The sequence below is a fragment of the Coptis chinensis genome, chromosome 1, assembly GCF_015680905.1.
Source record: "Coptis chinensis isolate HL-2020 chromosome 1, ASM1568090v1, whole genome shotgun sequence".
In the NCBI taxonomy this organism is placed as follows: domain Eukaryota; kingdom Viridiplantae; phylum Streptophyta; class Magnoliopsida; order Ranunculales; family Ranunculaceae; genus Coptis; species Coptis chinensis.
The window spans coordinates 27,782,139-27,802,589 of NC_141456.1; the positions used below are offsets into that span (position 1 = coordinate 27,782,139).

General features: G+C 36.8%; 1 protein-coding gene and 1 long non-coding RNA gene across 16 annotated transcripts; one reads left to right on the forward strand and one right to left on the reverse strand.

The window, feature by feature from the left end:
* The first annotated feature begins 6,124 nt into the window (after positions 1-6,124).
* LOC147523263 (protein RICE SALT SENSITIVE 3-like) lies at positions 6,125-8,062 on the forward strand. Its single transcript, XM_086561852.1, has 7 exons — positions 6,125-6,328; positions 6,492-6,545; positions 6,651-6,821; positions 6,936-7,041; positions 7,123-7,164; positions 7,272-7,328; positions 7,423-8,062. The coding sequence occupies exons 1-7, from the start codon at positions 6,192-6,194 to the stop codon at positions 7,912-7,914; spliced, it is 1,059 nt and encodes a 352-aa protein (XP_086417978.1). The 5' UTR covers positions 6,125-6,191; the 3' UTR covers positions 7,915-8,062.
* A 5,098-nt stretch (positions 8,063-13,160) lies between these two features.
* LOC147523264 (uncharacterized) lies at positions 13,161-18,838 on the reverse strand. Of its 15 annotated transcripts, XR_015215981.1 has the most exons (10): positions 18,564-18,836; positions 18,342-18,392; positions 17,031-17,114; positions 16,813-16,885; positions 16,023-16,131; positions 15,291-15,329; positions 14,242-14,454; positions 14,007-14,135; positions 13,657-13,898; positions 13,161-13,565 (listed from the first exon to the last, which is right to left on the reverse strand). It is a non-coding gene; the product is annotated as an uncharacterized LOC147523264 (long non-coding RNA). The 15 variants fall into 15 exon arrangements; XR_015215985.1 differs by having other exon boundaries at positions 15,291-16,131; positions 16,813-16,865; positions 18,564-18,838; XR_015215984.1 differs by having other exon boundaries at positions 15,291-16,131; positions 16,813-16,868; positions 18,564-18,838.
* Positions 18,839-20,451: the final 1,613 nt, after the last annotated feature.

The following is a 20,451-nucleotide window of genomic DNA, read 5'->3' on the forward strand; positions in this document are numbered from 1 at the left end:
AAAGAAACTGCTCCCCCTGCAAATGTAAACAGATAACCGAAAGTGGACTTCATCGAGTCGACATCACCTACCATGTATGCATCTGTTTAGCCTTCAAGTAAGGTCTTACTTCCACCAAAACACAAACATGCCTTGGAAGTGTCCTTGAGATATCTTAATATCCACTTAACACCTTCCCAATGCTCTTTACCCGGATTTTACTGAAATCGGCTTACAACACCAATGGCAAAAGCAATATCCGGTCTACACACCATTACATATATCAAACTACCCATTACAGATGCATAAGGAATCTTTTGCATTTCTTTCTTCTCATGCTCACCTTTAGGACACTTAGCTTTGGTCATGCAGAATTGGCCACAAAGCAGACAACTCACCGGCTCGCTTGATCAATGTTGAATCTCTTCAACACTTTCTCAATATATTTTTCTTAAGAAAGCCACAACTTTCCACTCTTTCTATTACTAATGATCCGCATACCAAGTATCTGCTTTGCTTAACCCAAATCCTATATCTCAAAGGACTTACTCAAGTCTTTTTTCAACTTGGATATCTTGTTGATGTTTTGGCCAACTATCAATATGTCATCCACATACAACAAGAGCACTATGAAATCTCCATCTAGAAATTTCTGAACAAACACACAATGATCAGAAGCGGATCGGAAGCGGACTTCTTGTGGCCATGTTTCACCATAAAGGACTCAACTTCATATACCACTGTCTCGGTGCCTGTTTCAACCCATACAAACTCTTTCTCAACTTGCATACCAGGTGCTCCTTGCCTTTGATCTCAAAACCCTATGGCTAGTCCATGTAGACATCTTCCTCAAGATCACCATAATGAAAAGTTGTCTTGACATCTAGTTACTCAACCTCTAAGTTCATACTTACGGCCAAATCCAATACTGCCCTGATAGAAGTCATCTTAACAACTAGAGAGAAAATTTAATCAAAGTCAATACATTTTCTCTGACCGAATCCCTTCACAACAAGGCAAGCTTTGTGCCTTGGATCTGGATTACTCTCTTTATGCTTGACTTTGAACACCCACTTGTTCTTGAGAAGTTTTCTTCCTTTCGGTTTCTCAACTAAATCATAGGTGTGATTCTTATGCAAAGAATCCATCTCATCTTGCATGGCCTTCAACTATTTCTGTCCGTCTGTACCTTCAAGAGCCTCTTGATAGTATATAGGTTCTCCACCATCGGATAACAATACATACGTATGTGATGGGTACCTGATTGAAGCATGTCTTTCTCTCTCGGATATCCTCACCTCATCTTATTGTGGCTCAAGAGAATGCACTTCTTCTTGCTCAGGTGGTGGTTCATGCACTTCATATACATCTTCTATCTCAATAGGCTCAATCCCATCAACAATAGGATTATCATCATGAGCCTCAAACCCATGGTTCCATGCATTCTCAATGCCATATTCCGCTTGTTCCACTGCTGGAACTTCCGATTCTAAGTCAATAAGGTCATCGACAAAAACTTCTAGCTTCACGCCATTCTCAAATTCCTCAATTGTCTGATCTTTCAGGAACACGACATCTCGACTTCAGATTACTTTCTTGTTAATCAGATCATAAAGTTTGTAACCAAACTTCTCATCCTCATAACTAAGAAAAATGCACTGCTTGGCTTTGTCATTGAGCTTGGACCGCTCATTCTTGGGAATATGAACAAATGCTCTACACCCAAATATCCTTAAGTATCCATAATCAACATCTCTGCCTAACCATACTCTCTTTGGATAATCACTATTCAGAGGTTTCAAAAGCAATATGTTGATCACATATACAGCTGTGCGCATTGCTTCTGCCCAGTAACTCTTTGGTAACTTGGAGTGATACAACATTCATGTCATCCTCTCTATAATGGTACGGTTCATCCTCTCGGCTATACCATTATGCTGTGGTGTCTTGGGCACTATCTGCTCATGACGAATCCCATGACTCTTGCAGTACTCTTAAAATGGCCCAATATACTCTCCCCCATTATCTGAGCGGATACATTTTAAAGGCTTCCCGGTCTCTCTTTCAACCATACTATGGAAAGTCTTGAACACACTGAAAACCTCATCTTTGGCTTTTCAAACCATATGCACATACTTTTCTTGAAACATCATCAATGAAAGTCAAGAACTACAAAGTTCTCCCGTGGGACTTCACTTTCATGGGACCATATAAATATGAGTGCACTAACACAAGAACATTCTCCTTACGGTGAGAGGGGGATCTTTGGAAAGATACTATATGTTGTTTTCTAACCAAACAATGAGTACATCTATTTAAATGCATACATTTAATGCTTGATAAGGGCTTCCATGCCTTTTTTGCCTTTATGACACAATCTCTTATGCCATAGTTTGATGGAAGTTTCTTCTTGTGCTACATTTAACTCTGTTTTACACAAAATAGCTTGTGTCTTGTAAAGTGAACAACACTTCTTTCCTTTGGCTACCATAAAGGAACCTCTGCTTAGTTTCTATACCCCGTCACCAAACGAGCTTTGGAAACCATCATCATCATATCTAATTTTCCTACGGAAATTAGGCTTAGTCGAAGATCAGGGACATATCTTACATCCTTAAATGTCAAAGTGAACCGGCACTAGTTTCCACATGAACATTACCGATCCCTGCAATCCTTGAGACTCCATTGTTACCCATTTTTACCTCACCAAAATCACCACAGTTGTAGGTAGTGAATAATTTTCTGTGTAGTGTGACGTGATAGGACGCTTCGGTATCTACCACCCACTCTGTATCCTGACATGAGTACTAACACAACACTCGCCACAATCTGACACAATTCCTAATAGATCATCATCTGAAGCTACTACGGTAGTATCTCGGCTTGTGCTTCCATTGCTTTTTATCATGTCTTTATGTATACAATTATTCTTCTCATCCCTCTTGAGTGTTCTACACTCATACTTGAAGTGACCCTTGGTGTCACAATAATAGCATTGTCTCTCTGCCTTAGGAGTTCTAGATTCACCCCTGGATTTGTCTCTGCCATCACCTCTAGAATGAGGTGGTTTTCTACTCTCTCCGCCGCTTCTCGGTGACAAAGATCTCTAAGTGAGAGGAGCTACTCTGTGAACCCTTTGTTGTCTCCTCATTCAACAATGCACCGGTAACCATCTCCATTGAAACGATTTCATCCTTAGCAGCTCCGCCAAGAGAAACTGCCAAAGTCTCCCAACTATCGGATATAGAGTCCAATAGTAACAAAGTCTCAACTTCGTCACCTATATCAATCTTCATCAAATGCAACTGATTGATCGTATTTTGTACTTCATTAAGATGCTTAGATATTGAAGAACTTTTTTTGTACTTCGAGTTAGCAAACTTCTTAATGAGTAGTACCTTGTTTCCGGTCGACTTCCTCTCATAGAGGTCATCGAGTTTCTTCCACAAGTAAAAAGTGGTAGTCTCTTGGTGGAATACATTATCGTTAATCCACTGTCGAATGTACCCAATCATTTTTCTGTCAAGCTTGCTCCACTCGGCTACGGGTATAGCTTCCAACTTTGTTCATTCATTCTCGATGGGTTGTGTCAAATCCTTGCAATAGAGCAAGTCTTCTATCTTGGCTTTCCAAATGGTATAGTTTCCTCGGTTTAGACTCGTCATGCAAGTCTTTATATAATGATTCATCTACAATAACTATTTAATCTCAAATCTCTTCTTAAGAATTTCGTCAAACACCTTTCGAGTGAAACTTGGAATAACAACCTGGCTCCAATACCACTTGTTGGGGTTTTAACGAAACCAATCGATCCCCTCAAGATAGTTTCGCAAATGGACACTCAACAACTACACTCAAAGATCCAAACTTGTTTCACTACGACCAATCGAACAAAACCAACCTAAGCTATGGAAACAACAACCACAACCTAAGCTATGGATACAACAACCTCAATCAAGCAATAATAAGTAACAAACAAACACAACACAAAGATATATGTGGTTCGGCTAATTTGTGCCTACTTCCACCAAGAAACAATCCTTTGATGAGTATGAATAAGGAAGATTACAATCACTCCTCAAGTCTCTCAACACTTAATAGATCTCTCTCTATTATATACTCTCTTTACAAGCTCTCTCTTTGTAAAGGTTTACTCTCTTGAGTGAATCTCTCTCATCTCAAGGTTTTTCTCTCACACTTTGGTGGCTCTCTTGTTTTTATATTTTTCTCTTTCGTTCTTTCAACCCTAGACAATGTTCTTTATATAGTAAACAAAGTTTTATAGTTGAAATTTCTGTTTTGCTGAAATATCGGCAAAAAATCAATCTCCTCATCTTCTTCCTCACACTCTCATGGTGAAAGATAAAGCCCAACAAATGGAGTAGCATTTTGAGACTTTGTAAATAAAGAAATGACTTGTCAGAGATTTATAAAGTCTATGTGTGTGTAACAGTTAACTACATCTGAACTGAAAGAAATAACAGGAGGTTAGTTTCGACGCAGTGCTTGCCCAGCTATTGTGGTTAGCTAAGGATAGATTGGTTAAAGACATGAGGTTCTACTTGCAAACTCAACTGAAGGAGGTTTCAGCCGATACACTGGTGCAACAATTAATCCAGAGAATTGGCCTGGACTCATTGTTCGTGGCAGCAGTCCAAGAGTTTTCAAGGAATGTGCATGCTTTAAACCACCTCATCACCATTTGAAACTTAATACATATGGTTCTATTGGCAATAGCTCAGCTGGTTTCGAGGGTGCAATACGGGATCATCGAGGTGAGGTAGTACTTGCCTACTCCGGTGGCAATTCCATTAATAGATCTATTTTGACTTAAGAATTACAGGCAATCAAAACTGGTTTGATCTTATGTGTCCAGAAGAACTTCAACTCAAGCTAGAAGCTCATTGTAGCCTCAGATTCTTTGAATGCCATTAATTGCATTACTAAGCAGGAGGCTCCACCATGGTTTTGTCTTAACCTGATTAGGGGCATTCAAAACCTTTGTATTCACTTTGTGGTGATTTCTTTTTTACATGTTTTCAAAGAGACTAATAGTCTTGCAGACCACTTAGCTTCACTTTGTAATAGTGGGGTGCTAAGGACAACCTAATATGTTTTGTCCCTCCATTGGATCTTGTATTATAGGAGAATTCAATAAAATCTGGTGGGTCTGCCTAACCCGGCCTAGTTTAATCGTTAAAAAAAAAAAAAACTATTAAAACGGGATTTCTCTCTCAACTAAAAAATAGGTTTTTAAAATTTAATTAAAACAATTTGTTAGGAAATTAAAATAGATTAGCTATGAAAACAAGAATCATGATTTGTTAGAAAATTTCTATACGTATAGTTATGATTATTGAGCCAGTTGTAAAAAAAACCGATGCGTATGTAAGTATAAAATTTCTAGTATAAAATTTCTAATATAAAGTAAGTATGAACATTCTAATATGGAGGTGGATGGTAATTCACATGTCCTAGAATTGTATTTGTAAAACGAATTGCAATGTCATTTGTCACGTCAATTCGCATTCTTAAACTGAAAGTGTTTTTTTTTCCTTTAAATTTATTCCTACTAAATTGCAGACTATCCATAATATTGATTATTTCACTCCAAAAAATGCATTGAGTTTTAAAACTTTGAAGAATAGGCGCCAAACCATGAGGCCACCTCTATCACCCAAGGGTGCATAATGCACCTCTAGTTAGAATCGCCTTAATATTACATTCAGATCGATAAGGCATCAACTCGTCGAACAAAGTGTTTTATAATCTTCTTCAAAATTTTCAAGCACTAAAAATAAATAAATAAATTGATACTTAATTAAGCAGAAATGATGAGGTTTTATTCTATTTTTTATCAATAGACTCCAGATGATTTTAGTAAGTTTGTGTCTAAGAACTCACTAGTCTTGAAGAAAGGGAATAATTAGCTAGAGAGCATCGCTTACTGATGATATAGAATGACAAGGTTTGATCTGGATGATGGTCAGTAATTGGACAAGGAAATTGAACAGTACTGAATAGTGGAAGAGTGAAATAGTAGAAGCGTGGGGCCTCTGAAAAGATTATATTGGTGGAGAGAGAGAGAGAGAGAGAGAGGATTTATGAAACTATAAATAGTGGGGTTTTCATTGTTGGTGGCCTTACAGTGAGAGTTTGGTGAGTAGTGTTAGTAGAAGAAGTACAGAGAGTAGGTTTGAGTCTAATAGCAGATGGAAGAACAACTTAGTTCATTAGCTGTTACTCATCTACTTCAATACACCTTAAGAAGCTTGTGCATTCATGAAAACTCCCAATGGGTTTACGCAGTGTTTTGGAGGATCTTGCCGAGAAACTATCCACCACCCAAGTACGAAAAATAAACTAGTATCATGTGGAAAAAAAGCCTTGTTCTGCTATGCAATTCAGAGAATCAAGAAGGCCCCAGAACTTATTTATTCATGAATATAATAAATATATATGACTAGCTTTATTTGCTGTTTGTTAACAGTTAGTTTATTTTCTCCTAACAGATGGGATATTCAAGGAGGAGCCTTTGACAGGTCAAGAGGAAACAGGAGGAACTGGTATAGATACAATTATGAAACTTTCATATTACAGTTTTCCTCCCTTTGCATTGTAACTTGTAATGTACCTCTATATATGATACTTACATACCACATATATTATAGGATACTTGCATGGGAGGATGGCTTCTGCAATTTTACAGCTTCAACTGAGGTGGACTCTGGTGAATGCAACGGCGTGTCGGTTTATGGAAATAGTGAATTCCAACACCTCAAAGGCCTGCAGCCTGAACTCTTCTTCAAGATGTCCCATGAAATATACAACTATGGAGAGGGGTCAGTGGAAATATTTACTATATTGTCAACTGAAGTCTATATACTTTTAAGAGCTAGATAGCTCTAAATTTCCTTAAATTTTACACTAACTAATTAATGTTATTTCATGGAAAGTTTGATTGGCAAAGTAGCTGCAGATCACAGTCAGAAATGGGTGTATAAGGAAGAAACTGAGCAAGCAATCAACTTCTTGTCAGCATGGCAGAATCCAGGAGATTCAGTGAGTAGAACTCTGGTACATACATGCAATTATGAATATCTCATTTACAATTGGCTGCTAAAAATTTGGATTGTTTTTCAGCATCCAAGAACATGGGAGGCTCAGTTTCAGTCTGGTATAAAGGTTTACATACAAACACCACTCATTCCGTGCTTTGCTTGCAGTTTCATCCAATAATGAGGTTTTCTAGTTCTGCATCCTCGTTTAATCTGCTTTTACAAATTCTACAGACCATTGCTTTGGTTGCTGTTAGAGAAGGTGTCATCCAATTAGGATCTGTTCACAAGGTTCCCTTCCTCCCCCTTTTCAAAATTAACTGCATATTTCAATTCGATTTAGAACCCACTCTTCATTTGTAGTGTTTCAATTTATGTTCTCAAGGTTATGGAAGACCCAAGCTTTGTTGTTCTACTTCAGAAGAAGTTCAGCTATCTCGAGAGCATCCCCGGCGTCCTCTTACCGCATCCATCATCTTCGGCATTCCCCTACAAAGTAGACGGGTATACCACGATGCCAACCACTTGGCCTTTCCACCCCAATGTCACTCCCCCAACCACAGAATATTACGATCAATTTGGCCAGCCAGTAAGAATAACTCCATCCATGAGCAGCCTTGAAGCACTCCTTGCGAAGCTACCTTCAGTTGTGCCCACAAGTACTTCTCCCTCTTCATCTGGATATTGCGAATCAATGCCGCCTCATTTCTTACCATCTCATAGGCAACTGGAACTTAATGCTAATGTGGTAGACGACACTGACGGTGAGTACAGGCAGGAAAACGAAATGGGTGAAAGCAGCGGCTCCATGTCGCAATATTATAATCATCAGTATCACCATTTCAATCTAAGCAGCAGATCAGACAAGGGATTCTGAGCCAAGTGAACTTCAGCGTATGCATTAAGTAATCAGTCTCTAACCTGTAATATAGTTTTTAAGTGCAGCTTATATATATGTATCTTCAGCCCTCAATGTGGAGCTTCGTCCATAAGCTAGTAATCTATAAGCATAGTTGCGTGATGAACCTTACACTTCATATTGCCCAGAATCGAATTTTTTTCACAAGGGGTTATGGCTTTAGGCTGTGCTTGGCTATAGCTGAAATTAAAAGGGTTTAGCCGCCCCCAAAACTAGGGGGTGGGTGTTAATTGCAATCAGTAAGGAGGAGGGGGAGTATCCCAAATTAAAAGCTCCTTGATGAACAGTTCTAAAATGTAAACTCAAAAGAAACATGATAAAGGACAACTTCCAAACTTATTCGAATTGTGCAATTCACACATGTTCATACTGTTTAATTAATGGACTCTGAGTATAATCATTATCAGCTAGCTAGTCAATTGCACAGACCTAGAGATCTGCGTGAAGATATCATCCCGTGTCTGGCCTACTGGCATCGTGTCCGAATGTCTGTCGACTGGAAACAATTGTGCGGTCATTACTTTTTTCTTTTCTAAAATTATGCGGTCATTAATTGGGAACGTTAACTTGATACAAATAGCTATATTTGCCCGTTTTGTTGTCTAAATCAAGGCCCAAAATTTCGATATCGATGAAAAACGTAGTATCTCGTTTTCTTTCTAAAATATCGCTATGTTGTCTAAATATCGGTCATCTCGGCTGATTAATCGCATGTATAGCTGGTAAACCGATTATCTTTTATTGAATTTTTAAAATTTTCTCACTAATCCGATTTAATTACCAAATTAACCGATTAATCAATGGAGAAACCGATTATCTTTTATTGAATTTTTAAAATTTTCTCACTAATCCGATTTAATTACCAAATTAACCGATTAATCAATGGAGATGACCGATTTGTTGCGAAACCGAGAAAAACAACTACTAAAATTTCGATTCTCCATTCAAAAAAAATACGTAAAATTAAAAGATTGGATTCTTAAACCGTATTAATAATAATATAACCTAATCAACACACAAATCTAAGAGTTTACTTATTTCTCATTCCTTAACAAAAATTAAATGTACAAATTATCATATTATCTCTCTAATATATATTATCGTTTCTCTATTTTTTTATTCTTTTAAATATTTAACTTAATGGTTGTGTGTTGACATTTCTGTAGTACTCTAAAATTGAGTTAGTTAAATGTGATTATGAGAATTTGATATTTTTTTGTTGTATCTCGGATAACTATTTAGAAATATTTTGTATGATTATATTTATTATATATTTTGAAACTGTTATATATATATATAACCGATTAATCGGTGATTAAACGCATATTGCTCCTTTCTGAGTGCATATAAACTATTCAAAATATTTTTTGGGCAGAACATATTGATCTCGACAACAACTTGGTATGTAGAATTGGTCATATTGACACTATCAAAACAAAGAATTGGTCATATTGATAACTGCTAATTGCTAGCTAGTTTCTCTTGATCTAGTGAAAACTGTTGTATGTCTATTTAGAGAGTGAAGAAATGATTAGGAAAATTTAAATCTAAGATGTACTGGTGCAACCTGTTCAATATCAGTTGTAGCCTTGTAGGTGTGTGTTACACTTGACGTCTAAAAGTTCTTGTAGAGTCATAGAAATTAGTGTCTATCTCCAAGTTCAATAGTGAAACGATGAGGTTGCTAATTGCATTTCTCTGGTATTGAAAAGAACAATGAAACGCGGAAATATAACCAATATTTGTGAATCCATGTTTTGTTATATCTAATCACAATAATTCCACCAGGAATACAATGATTTAGCGTCAAATTTACTAATTAGGAATCAAAGAGGTTACCTACTTTGACCGCGATATTAGTCGTGCACAAAAGTTTTGGTTCAAGGCTCACATTTTGTACGTATATTCTCTCTGTCTGCCTCTCAATAAACAACCCGATTCTGTTTTCTGTCCATATGAATTTAGTCCTTGCGTAGATTTTAGGCTTATAGGCCTCGGTCATTTATAAGAAGAGGCTATATTGAATTGAAGTATTGAACACAAATACACAATAATAAATTAATAATCAACATGCCATGTAACGGTCCTATGTTCCACCCCTCTAGACTTCTAGGTACGGACCATGGATATTGGATATCTTTCCTTCCATACTGGGAAACCATGCCACTTTCATAGATGAATTAATTAGGAAACCATGAGCCAAAATCAAGGATAATTATGTTGACATGTACATTTGAATTTCAAAATAAGTTTGTCTTTCAGAAAAAAAGTAGTTACTTATAAGCTAGCTAGAGGTGAGTCTAGAGCATGTTATTGAATTTTTTCTACTTATTAAGAGACATTTTCAAGAGTTTGAAATTGGTCGTTAAGAAGGATGGGTGCAGTGGAAAACAACAATGCTTCGTATTCATGGTTGTATGGTAGTCACAACAATCACAACCAATCTCAATGGCTTCAAAATACTCTCTCAGGTAAGCTCATATATCTCTTCCTTCCACCACATTATACACTTACTAATAATAAAATCATGGTACAGTTATAAGCGATTATAGATAAGTTTCTGATGTTTTAGGTGACTTGCCCACCAAGTTCGATGTTGTATACCTGGAAAATGCTGAAGATGGACTTGTTTCAACTGAACCAAGTGAAATGAACTTGAAGAAAACAGTCCAAAACGGAGAACACGAAAGGGATGGAGAGAGCAAAGTAGGTTTTGATACGAAAGAGATTGAAAACAGTGTGTGTCAAAGTGAAGACTTTGCAGTGGATATGGACAGGGAGAAAATGTGGGCTAATCTGAGATCACAGGTTTCAATGCTAATGGAGGACAACTTAAGGCAGCAAGCTGAGTTAATAAGGAGAAATGATGAGAAGAGAAATGCTATCAAAGATCTTTGTTATCATCTTGAAAAACTAACGGATGAAAACAAAACTCTTAAGAGTTGTTGTTTGAGGTGCTCTAAAGTTGGTAAGAAACAGAACCAATCTCAATTATCGAAATTGAGGGAACTGATTCTTGGAAAAATCTTGGGAGGTACTTCAGTATGATAACCACCCCCTCTTTTTATTTATGGTATATCATTTTGTTATCCGGTACAACTGATCTCAACATCTGTGCCGTAATCTGTAGACATGTCTTCTTGTATGCACCTCAACTACAAGTTGCAGTTAAATCGTCTCTCGTTGTTAAGCTGAAAAAAGTGAAGTACTACAGGAGGCTCATCCACACGAGAACTGCATCAAGAATGAGTACCCAAAACTGTAGCTAGAAAATTCAAAAGCACACTCCTATGATCCTATATATGATGCCAAAGATTGAATACGTAGTGATTTCCTCAATAGTTTCATCTATGTTGAAAACTTGTATCAAATACACTGATCCCGTTAATGGGTTGCTACTTGCTAGCCATGAGAGTACCTACTTGTACGTGTTATGAAACACTTGAAACCATTGCTCTCCTCTCCCTACGGCTTTAGTTTGAGATGAGCTTCCGGCTGTGAGCAGAGACGAGAGCGATACAGGATCAGAGAAAGACCTTGCATTCCAAACAGCAAGGGGCTTTCACTGGAACTGTATTGAAACTATATCTTCTGTTCAAACTTTGGCTTCAAGTTTATGCATTGCCTCTGTAGTCTATACCATACATTCGCTTCCATGTTGTAGGCTGTACTAGCGGAGGACTCTGTACTATCGACCATGAAAAACCATCGAAGACAGTTCACAAGTAAAAGAGAGGTGTTCCTGAAGTTACGAGAGCAGATGATTGATGCCCAATTCCTACAAACAACTCAATAGTAGCTAAAATGATCTCCATCTCATCATCATTAAGTTTGTTCCATGGAGCAATGCCTAAACTTTTCCTCTTAGAGCTTGTAGTCCCTGATTTCCACTCCTTGCCATCCATTCAAGTTACAGAATAAAAAAATTCATCTTGTTCGTTAATCGTTATTGTTGATAATTCATTCGTGAATTGGGCAAAGTTCTTGAATATGGAATTTGGACGTTGGCAATGTTTTTTCCGATTTGGTAAATTATGACTAGTCATTTCCCTGAGTATGTAAATCTAACACTTGAGACGGCGTCTAGAGTTCATAAGAACGTCTAGTAATTATTTTGGACTTACATTATATTATGCTCGATGGCTTTCCTTCTCACCGTTTGCTGCGTTAGAAGGTCCACTAGATTCTCTTGCAAAGCTGTTGCTTCCCTGCGCATTGGGTCTATGTGGCTTTGGAGTAGCTAATGTATTCCATGCACATGTAACATGTTTCCGACACAGACCGTACTCCCAGGTGGGATCTTATTGTATTACAATTATTATCCCTAGTTGAGTCTTCTGTCGTGTCACTAATTGCAACGAAGAGACAGAAGGGGATTAATATAAATTTTGGGTGAGTCGAATTTTACTTTGTGAAGTTGATAAGGTCTGCGTAATTAAGCAAGAGAGACCTCAGTATAAAGAAATTTAATGACTAAAAACTTGGTTTCCTTGGGGAGGGAAAAGGTGAATATCTAGCTTCAGAAAATCAGAAGGATTTGGAGTTAAATTTTAACTTAATTGGGAAGTCAACAGGAAAGCATTCTCTGAGCAATTGGAGAATAACATTGTTGTTATCACTGAAGCTGCTAATAAATTAACGAAAATTGGCTTAAGCTCTTCTTTGATGGTGCTTTTAATTAGCAGATCTAATTCTAGAGGAGCTGTTGAGAAGTGAAGATGGATAGATTTTTGTGCTGCCCAGATTGATTGCTTTAAGAATTTGCTGCTGAATTAGCAGCAAAGCTTGCACAAAAGGTTAGAAGTGCTACAAGTACACCTTTTTTTTCCGATAATAGCAAGTACACCTTTTATGTGATATATACGATAAATAAATTAAGCCCTGGTGGTGAGAAGACAATTTATAGAGCTTGAAATACATTTGTCCAAATTCGCATTGTTGATTTTGAATGGAATACTGAACAGGAGACTTGGAAACATTACGATGTCACAAGACTTGGCCACAAAGGTTTTAAGGCCACAAAGCGTATTTTCTCCAGAATTAGTGTATTAAGTGACCCACATTTCAGATAAAAACCACTGCTCTCAGCCTATCAAACAATCAAACTATCCAGAGCAAGAAGATTGATGAGAATATGAGATGGCCCAGAATGAATAATAATAAAATTACGCACAGTAAAGCATTGGTAAGCAAGTACAATAAAGTTATTGCTTAAATAACCTATCTATTAACACCATTACTCAGCAGTCAGCAATAGTGTCATAGCAAATTAGCAGCTAAAGAAATTTGCCTAAACGTCTCGTTCATTGTAAGACCACAATTCAAAAAAAATAACATAATCCAATTTCTCCAAAAGCAGACAAGGTCATTAACATCCTCCGAACATTGAAAAAAGTCGATTTAAGTAGAGCATTATCCTGAATTAGAAACAAACAACTTTTAAGGTCAAGTACTTGAAATTGGGCCCCTAAGCTGTGCAGTCAAACACATGGTTTCCAAATAGCCATTGTGTCATACACATGTACGCTTTTTGTGTCAAGTGAATTCCATCCCAACTCACAGATTGATCGGGATTGGAGCACACAGTAGCTCCCTCCAAGCGGCACATCCTTCTCAATTTGAAAAACAGGTTAATGTCAAAAACTATTACACATGAATTTTCTTTTGAAAAATTGAAATTGTAAGTGGAATTCAACTTACCAAGTTGACTTTCATTTTCAGAGAGCCACTGGAAAGCACGTACTATAGTAATCGGCATATATTATAGACACTTCTGGGTGCGCTGTCCTTAATAAATCCAAGGCGCTTAGTTCCACCAAGCAATAGTTCTCGTCAAGATTAAATTGCACATTGCCTAGGAACAATGTCTGATACATAGGCATGCATCCAATTAAAGAGTTTCCAGGAACTACAAGTCGTGCTGCACCAAGGTCAATAAGTTTCTGCATCCAGTATCACCAAATTAGTATATCGTTTAAATTGTAGATTACATTTATATGTTGCAAAGAGACAATTATATAAGTTTCACAGGATTATTTGGAAATACTCACGTTGGCAACGTCTACGATTTGGTGAATGGCATGAGGCACTAAAGTCCTGGCCTCGTCGAGAGTTTTACCCTGGGGAAAGGCGTAGTTGTAGTCATTACCGTCGATTTCCCCCACCATGAAGAGAGCATTCTACAAGTAACCAAAAAGAAAAATAAAAACTCAATGAGAAATCATTCACTTGCATGCTAAAATTTGATACGAATTTAAAGGATCATATAGTGGTAAATTTTTTTACCTGTTTTAAAAGAACAGAGAGATTGGAGATGGGTCTTGAACCAATCGAATTGGACAGAAAGGGAACTGTTGGTGGCTTGTTGAATAATTCTATTCTGAAGCAAGACTGATGTGTTAAGTGTTGTTGATCCTGCCATTGCAAAATTGACTCCATGGCTAAATGAAGCATTCTTTTCTAGATATGGATTGAGGAAAGGCAGACCAAGTGCTTCAGCTGCAAAAACATCAATTATTTATATGAATATACAAACATAAGCTTTAATCAATTATACATGAAGCAAAACTCAAACTTTGTACTGGTGAAATAGAAATATGGTTAAAATTACAAGCTGCATTGACTAAGTACATATTGTCAAATTAAAAGAAGAACAATACATACGTACAGTACATAGTTTCTGGTCCCATGGTTAATTTGGTAGGGATGGCAGAGATATAAAAATCGTAAATAATACGTTAATCGGCATCCTCATGCATCCTAACAGTGAGTTGAATTCATAAACTACGTTACAGAATTTAGAATACATGCACTAGTACGTCTTAGTAAAGAGTATAAACTACGTATACATGAGATCTACTTCTTCTTTCATAAATTTCAGAGTATGAGAAAGTAGTGAGAAACCCTCGCCTCCCACACTTCCGCGGTCAATTTTCACAGTTAACTTTCATGAGAATCATGCTACTGCGGTACTGTCTAAACATCACGTGGGTATGCCCCTTTTTTTGCTTCCATTGTTTGTTTCCCGCCATAATCAAAGTCAAGAAAAACTACATACTGCATTGTTCCACTTAACATCTGTTTTTTAGCGCTCTATGTACTACGTGCGTAATGGTTTTAAAAAAATCAATCTCGAAGATCTGAAATCAGGACAATGAAGAAACAATAGACCATATTATTGTTGAGTTACTTGAGGCAGAGAGGTAGGTAGAGTTACTGGTCAGATTAACACGCCTTGTTTTTTGTGTAAAACATACATAAACATACCAAAGCAATCAATCATGAGACGATGACACTAGACTACCAAAACTTGAAGAACAATAAAATAAACTTACCAATAAAATCAATCATGAAACGACCGTCCGAGCATCGACCTGTGGGTTTATTAAAGTAAGTCTGGCCATAAGGGAGGTGAGCAAAAGCAATCTAGGAACCAATAGGTTCACGGATGAAATTTCCCTTACTACAACAATTTAATGATATGACAACACTGACAAAGTGATGTTAAAACTATATCACATCACTTTCTAAAGTGATGTTAGTAGTGGTGACATTAAAAGTCGGTGTTTTTAACATCACTTTTAAATCGATGTCTGAAAGTGATGTCGTAATATTTTAGATCACTTTTTAAAAGATGTCATAAAGGTAAAGATACAACATCACTTCTCAAAGTGGTGCACAAAAGTGATGTTTTGAGAATATCAATACCTGATGTAATATCTAGCAGTTTGACATCACTTTTGAAAAGTGACATTAGAAAATCTTATTGACATCACTTAAAAAGGGGTGCTTGATTCACAAAAGCACATATTTAAATTCAAAAACAAAAATATAATTGGATCCAGATGGATACGAACCATCAATCTCTCAAAATTTGAGTGCTCTTGCTATTTTGAATTTATAGATCCATTTTATCACAAACAAACATTGACTAGCTACTATAAGAATACTTCGTTAATAGGATATTGAAGTTGCTATAATACTAGAAACAAGTGTAAAGCCTATATAAACCAGGGGCATGGGGGACTTAACACAACTCAGAATTATAAAAGACCATAAATGTATACCTGTGTGACAAGTTGATCGGTCAAATTCCCAATGATAGTTTCACATGAATCCTCAAACTCTATATTACCAAAAGTATCATCAAGAATATCATTGGATATAGCATTGAATCTGCAAAAATAAGAGTCCAAATCAAAAAGAGTTGATCTACTTTAAAGTATAACAAAACACGGTGACAGTAGATATTGGACAGAAATCCTCTGCTTGTATGCACACGACATGTATACATGACCGAAGAGCATTCCTTTTACATTTTGTTCTATAACCGAACTGAAATTAAAAACTTTACTAGCTAAACTACACAGACCCTCTAGGCCTCTACTTACCTATACCCAAACCTTCACTGTATATAAGAAGTCCTTAAAGCTTACAAAAGTCTCTACTTACTAGTCCATTTAGCTCCCTGTATCCTTGGGCATGTGCGACCTTTACGTGTCTATGCTCAACAAATTGCCTCAATGGAAATTTCCTGTTACCTTTGATCTTAATGTTCCAAAACACTATAATTAATCAGTCAATGTTCACACTTCTAACAGGACCTTCAAACTTTTGGGTAACGTGTCAGATTTAGAAAAAAAAGATAAAACTAGTCAAGGAAAAATCAACATTGATTGGAAGTGGATAGTCAAAAATCCAGCAACTAACATATACCAAACAGATAAAAATCTGAGGACAACACTAACACGAGGGCCAGGATTGGGATTCACAGTCAAACAAACCCTAATAACCAAGAACAAAAATAAATTTTGAAGAAACGAGGAAATCATGCATGGTTACGCTGAAAAGACAGACCTGATTTTGCCTTTTACTCTACGCTCCTTCAAAATTCAAAGAGAGCAATGCTTCTACTGAACAAAAAGAAAATCTGTAAAAGTTTTTGAACAGATAATCAACCACAGTTCAGCATCTAAATTACAATTCTACAACTCTAATCCATAGTAAAAATTTAAAATGTCTAGCTATAAGGATCAATCCGACATATTCAATCTATAATAAAAAGTAGAATATACCTTAGTTGTATCTGGTTATATACTTATATAAGTCGATCGAAAATTGGCAACAAGCTACAAGTTGTGGGCATCTTAAACGAACCCCTGACATTGCAAACAATCTGTCCAATATCAAGTAAAACCAAGCTAGCATACTTGGGTCCAATATCCAGAAATTTTGGTTGGGAAAAAAAAATACAACTCAAACCCTTACGAACAAGTCAAATCCTTAATGAACCAAGTAAATAAAAAGACTTAAGTAAATAAATAAACAAGCTGCCAATGCTTAGCCTAACCCCAATAAGATGTAAATAGGGGAGTCTGTACACTTCAATCATTTTTCAAGTGCATAAGAATTGAAAAGCAAACTCCCATAATTCACCATCAATGCGAGTAAAAGGAATGGGAATTTCAGTTTGAACAGTAGAACTTGTATATTTCTCAACTTCTTGCACAGACAACGAAAAGTAATGACACTTTGTTCACTTGAAAGTAGACGCGTAGTGTTAGTGTTTTCGTGTAGGCAGTTGAAACCGAAATCTAACTCGAAGTCAAAATTGAGCTCGAGCAGGACCTAAAGTTTCTGCCCTGCATGCGCAGACTGCTAAGTACATCTACTATCAATTTAGTTAGTAACATTACCAAATGGGACTAATAGCATCACTACGATGGCCAGTGATCTCTATTGATACTAATACATTAAAACAACATTCTCAAGTAGAATCATCAAACGAACACGGAATGGTGAAACAAGATATAGCCGAGCGTAGTAGTAAGAAAAAAACAAAGAACCAAATAGTTAACTAAAGTTGTTGTCCATAACGTGACCAAAGTCAGGTCCATGTTCTTCCTCTCCCACTCTTCAAAGAACACAAGCAAGCAATACAACTATACAAGCAACAAAGTAGATAGTTTCAATTATCAAAGCAATCCACAATTCAACGCTATATTATGTAGAACAGAAATGAAGGAATAATTTTAGGATTTGATCTGGTTCGACCCAAGACGAAAATAAACCAGCCACATGATGATAACCGTGGTATTAATTAGACTTAGATTTGTGGATTGTTCCGTGACCCCCAAGAATAGAATAGATATTAAGAGCTTGAGAATCCAGGAATCCAACTCGTATCCAGCTGCTAAAAGGTGTCCTAATTCCAAAGGTTCTTGCAATGCCTAGTGACGAAATTTAGAAGAAAGCTCAATGGAAAGCAGACTTCCTCGCATTGTACTTATGCTAAATTAAGCAGTAAAGACACATCGTTTCTATTGAAAATGTGAATAACTATGGGGCTTATTTACCACCACTTTGAAAATTGAAACACCACTTACTTGGATCCCTTCACCGTGACTTGTCAATGTGAAAGCCAATTTTATGCTTCTCTGCAAGGCAAAACAAAAACAGAAATACACAATTTCATTCAGTTGGTTTGCATTAATTACCATAAACCCTTTTGGAGCACACGTACTTAATCAACATGTCTAATTTAAGTCTATTTACAAAACAATAAACCTAGTCTAAATGCAATTCAAACTCAAAGCTTAGTAGCTTACCTATACCCATATTGTCCAGAGCATAGCAACCCTTAGCCTAAAGGGTCCGAAAAGGTATTAAATCACTATGTAATAGGCATACCGTTAGCTTCTGGCATCTCTGCTACAAGTCTCCATCGGCTCCCATGGTCAAGCTCAAAAAAAGAAAAAAAAAAACACTACACGCTCAAAATCATGGGGTTCATCTGTGAATTCACGATTACTGCAACAAATATGCATGGCCCCATGCTCTAGTAAGTCAAAAGTACACTAGTTATATTCCCATCCTACTAAATGACCCTTTGTTGTAAAGCAGTATACCACAGCTTATCCATATAACTGTGGATACTTATCCCATCCTCAAGAAGTATCTCCACCTTGGACTAAATGGACCCTTGTGTTGTAAAGCAGTACACTGTATACCACAGCTCACCTTGGAGTTCGGTGTAACGGTCCCACCCAGGCTATGGGTGTGGGGTTTTATCTTAAAAAGCCTCGGTACTAGTTAGTGAACTTGCCACTTTATCAACCCATGATGAACTCCTTTCTTGTTCAATGTGGGACTATTTCTTTTTTTCGGTCCACACACTCTAACATCTTGACCCAAGAATTTTGCCTGCTGATGAAAAGAGCTTCATTTCAAGGCCAGATGACGACTTGAGAAGCACAAAAACTTTAGTAATTGTAAGATGCCTCAACAGTTTCAACTATGTCAAAACCATTATAGTATGTCGCATCACTCCTGTTAATGCGAGTAGCTAACTAACTATTTATTTATGTAATGATGAACTAAACACATCAAACCATTGGAAGACGATGGCAATGTTAACTCCATACATTGGATAGCTTCATTAAGATTTAGGCGCTCCTTCAAACTAACAATCTGGCCCAAGCCCAGAGCACAACACCACGAACTTGGGCCCAAAGCCACCAATTCCATCTTGAATTTTAATTACGGATTTAAGACAAAAACACGGGCTGATGTTAGCAATGTAAATTTAAATTTACATATAAATAACTATGTAAATATAATTTTACGGACTTCTTCAATTGTGAAAAATACTGTGTAAATTTAAATTTCCACATGTAAATGTACATTATCATATGTGAAATTTAATTGGAATCTGACTCTCTTGTTGCTGTCACTGCATTTGCGACAAATTTTGTTCTTTGGACAGTTCAGGCTCGATGGAATGACATACAATATGCGGTGAACTCTATGCTCATCACATATGTTTTCAGAGAAGCCAATTTCTCAACAGATTGTGCTTCAAAGGTTGGTACATCTATGCAGCCTGGGCATATGGAGATTCATGTAAATAGACTGACTTGCCTACACACTTGGGAAGTTCCACACCAAGTCTACTATAGATTTTGTTAATTCTCCCTATACATAGTTCCATACACCTAAAGAATGGACTCTAATTTTAGTCTAGCTTGAAGGGGTTTGTTCACACACATAACCCACCCAATTTTGTAACTCAAACTTTTATTTTTAATATAATTAACCTTACCAAGCAAAACAAAATGCATTATCATATGTAAATACAAATGTACATATGTAATGGGTGATTGATCTTGGACACTCCCATACCTTATAACTAACTAAAGTTTTTACCATACCCCAATAACCACCTAAATCCAATAATATCTCTCAAATTAATTTGGGGTATTTTTAATAGGAGCACAAGAAAAAGGGAAAAAAAAAATAAAAGAAAAGGAAACGAACACTACACGACCTGTTTTTTTTTTTGGCAATCTTCTTCTTCCCCTGCTTAGCTTAGCACTGGACACGTGACACATTCCAAAACTTTTGCAGAACACAGAACACATAACGTCTATTTTATCTACGAATCAAGACTTCCTACATAAACACATAACTTTTTCTCGAGAAACAATGCAAAAGCAA

Coding starts and splice junctions, on each gene's coding strand:
- LOC147523263 (XM_086561852.1), top strand. CDS start 6,192: ATGGAAGAACAACTTAGTTCATTAGCTGTTACTCATCTACTTCAATAC. Junction 6,329..6,491: donor AGAAACTATCCACCACCCAA/GTACGAAAAATA, acceptor TTCTCCTAACAG/ATGGGATATTCAAGGAGGAG. Junction 7,042..7,122: donor GGCAGAATCCAGGAGATTCA/GTGAGTAGAACT, acceptor ATTGTTTTTCAG/CATCCAAGAACATGGGAGGC.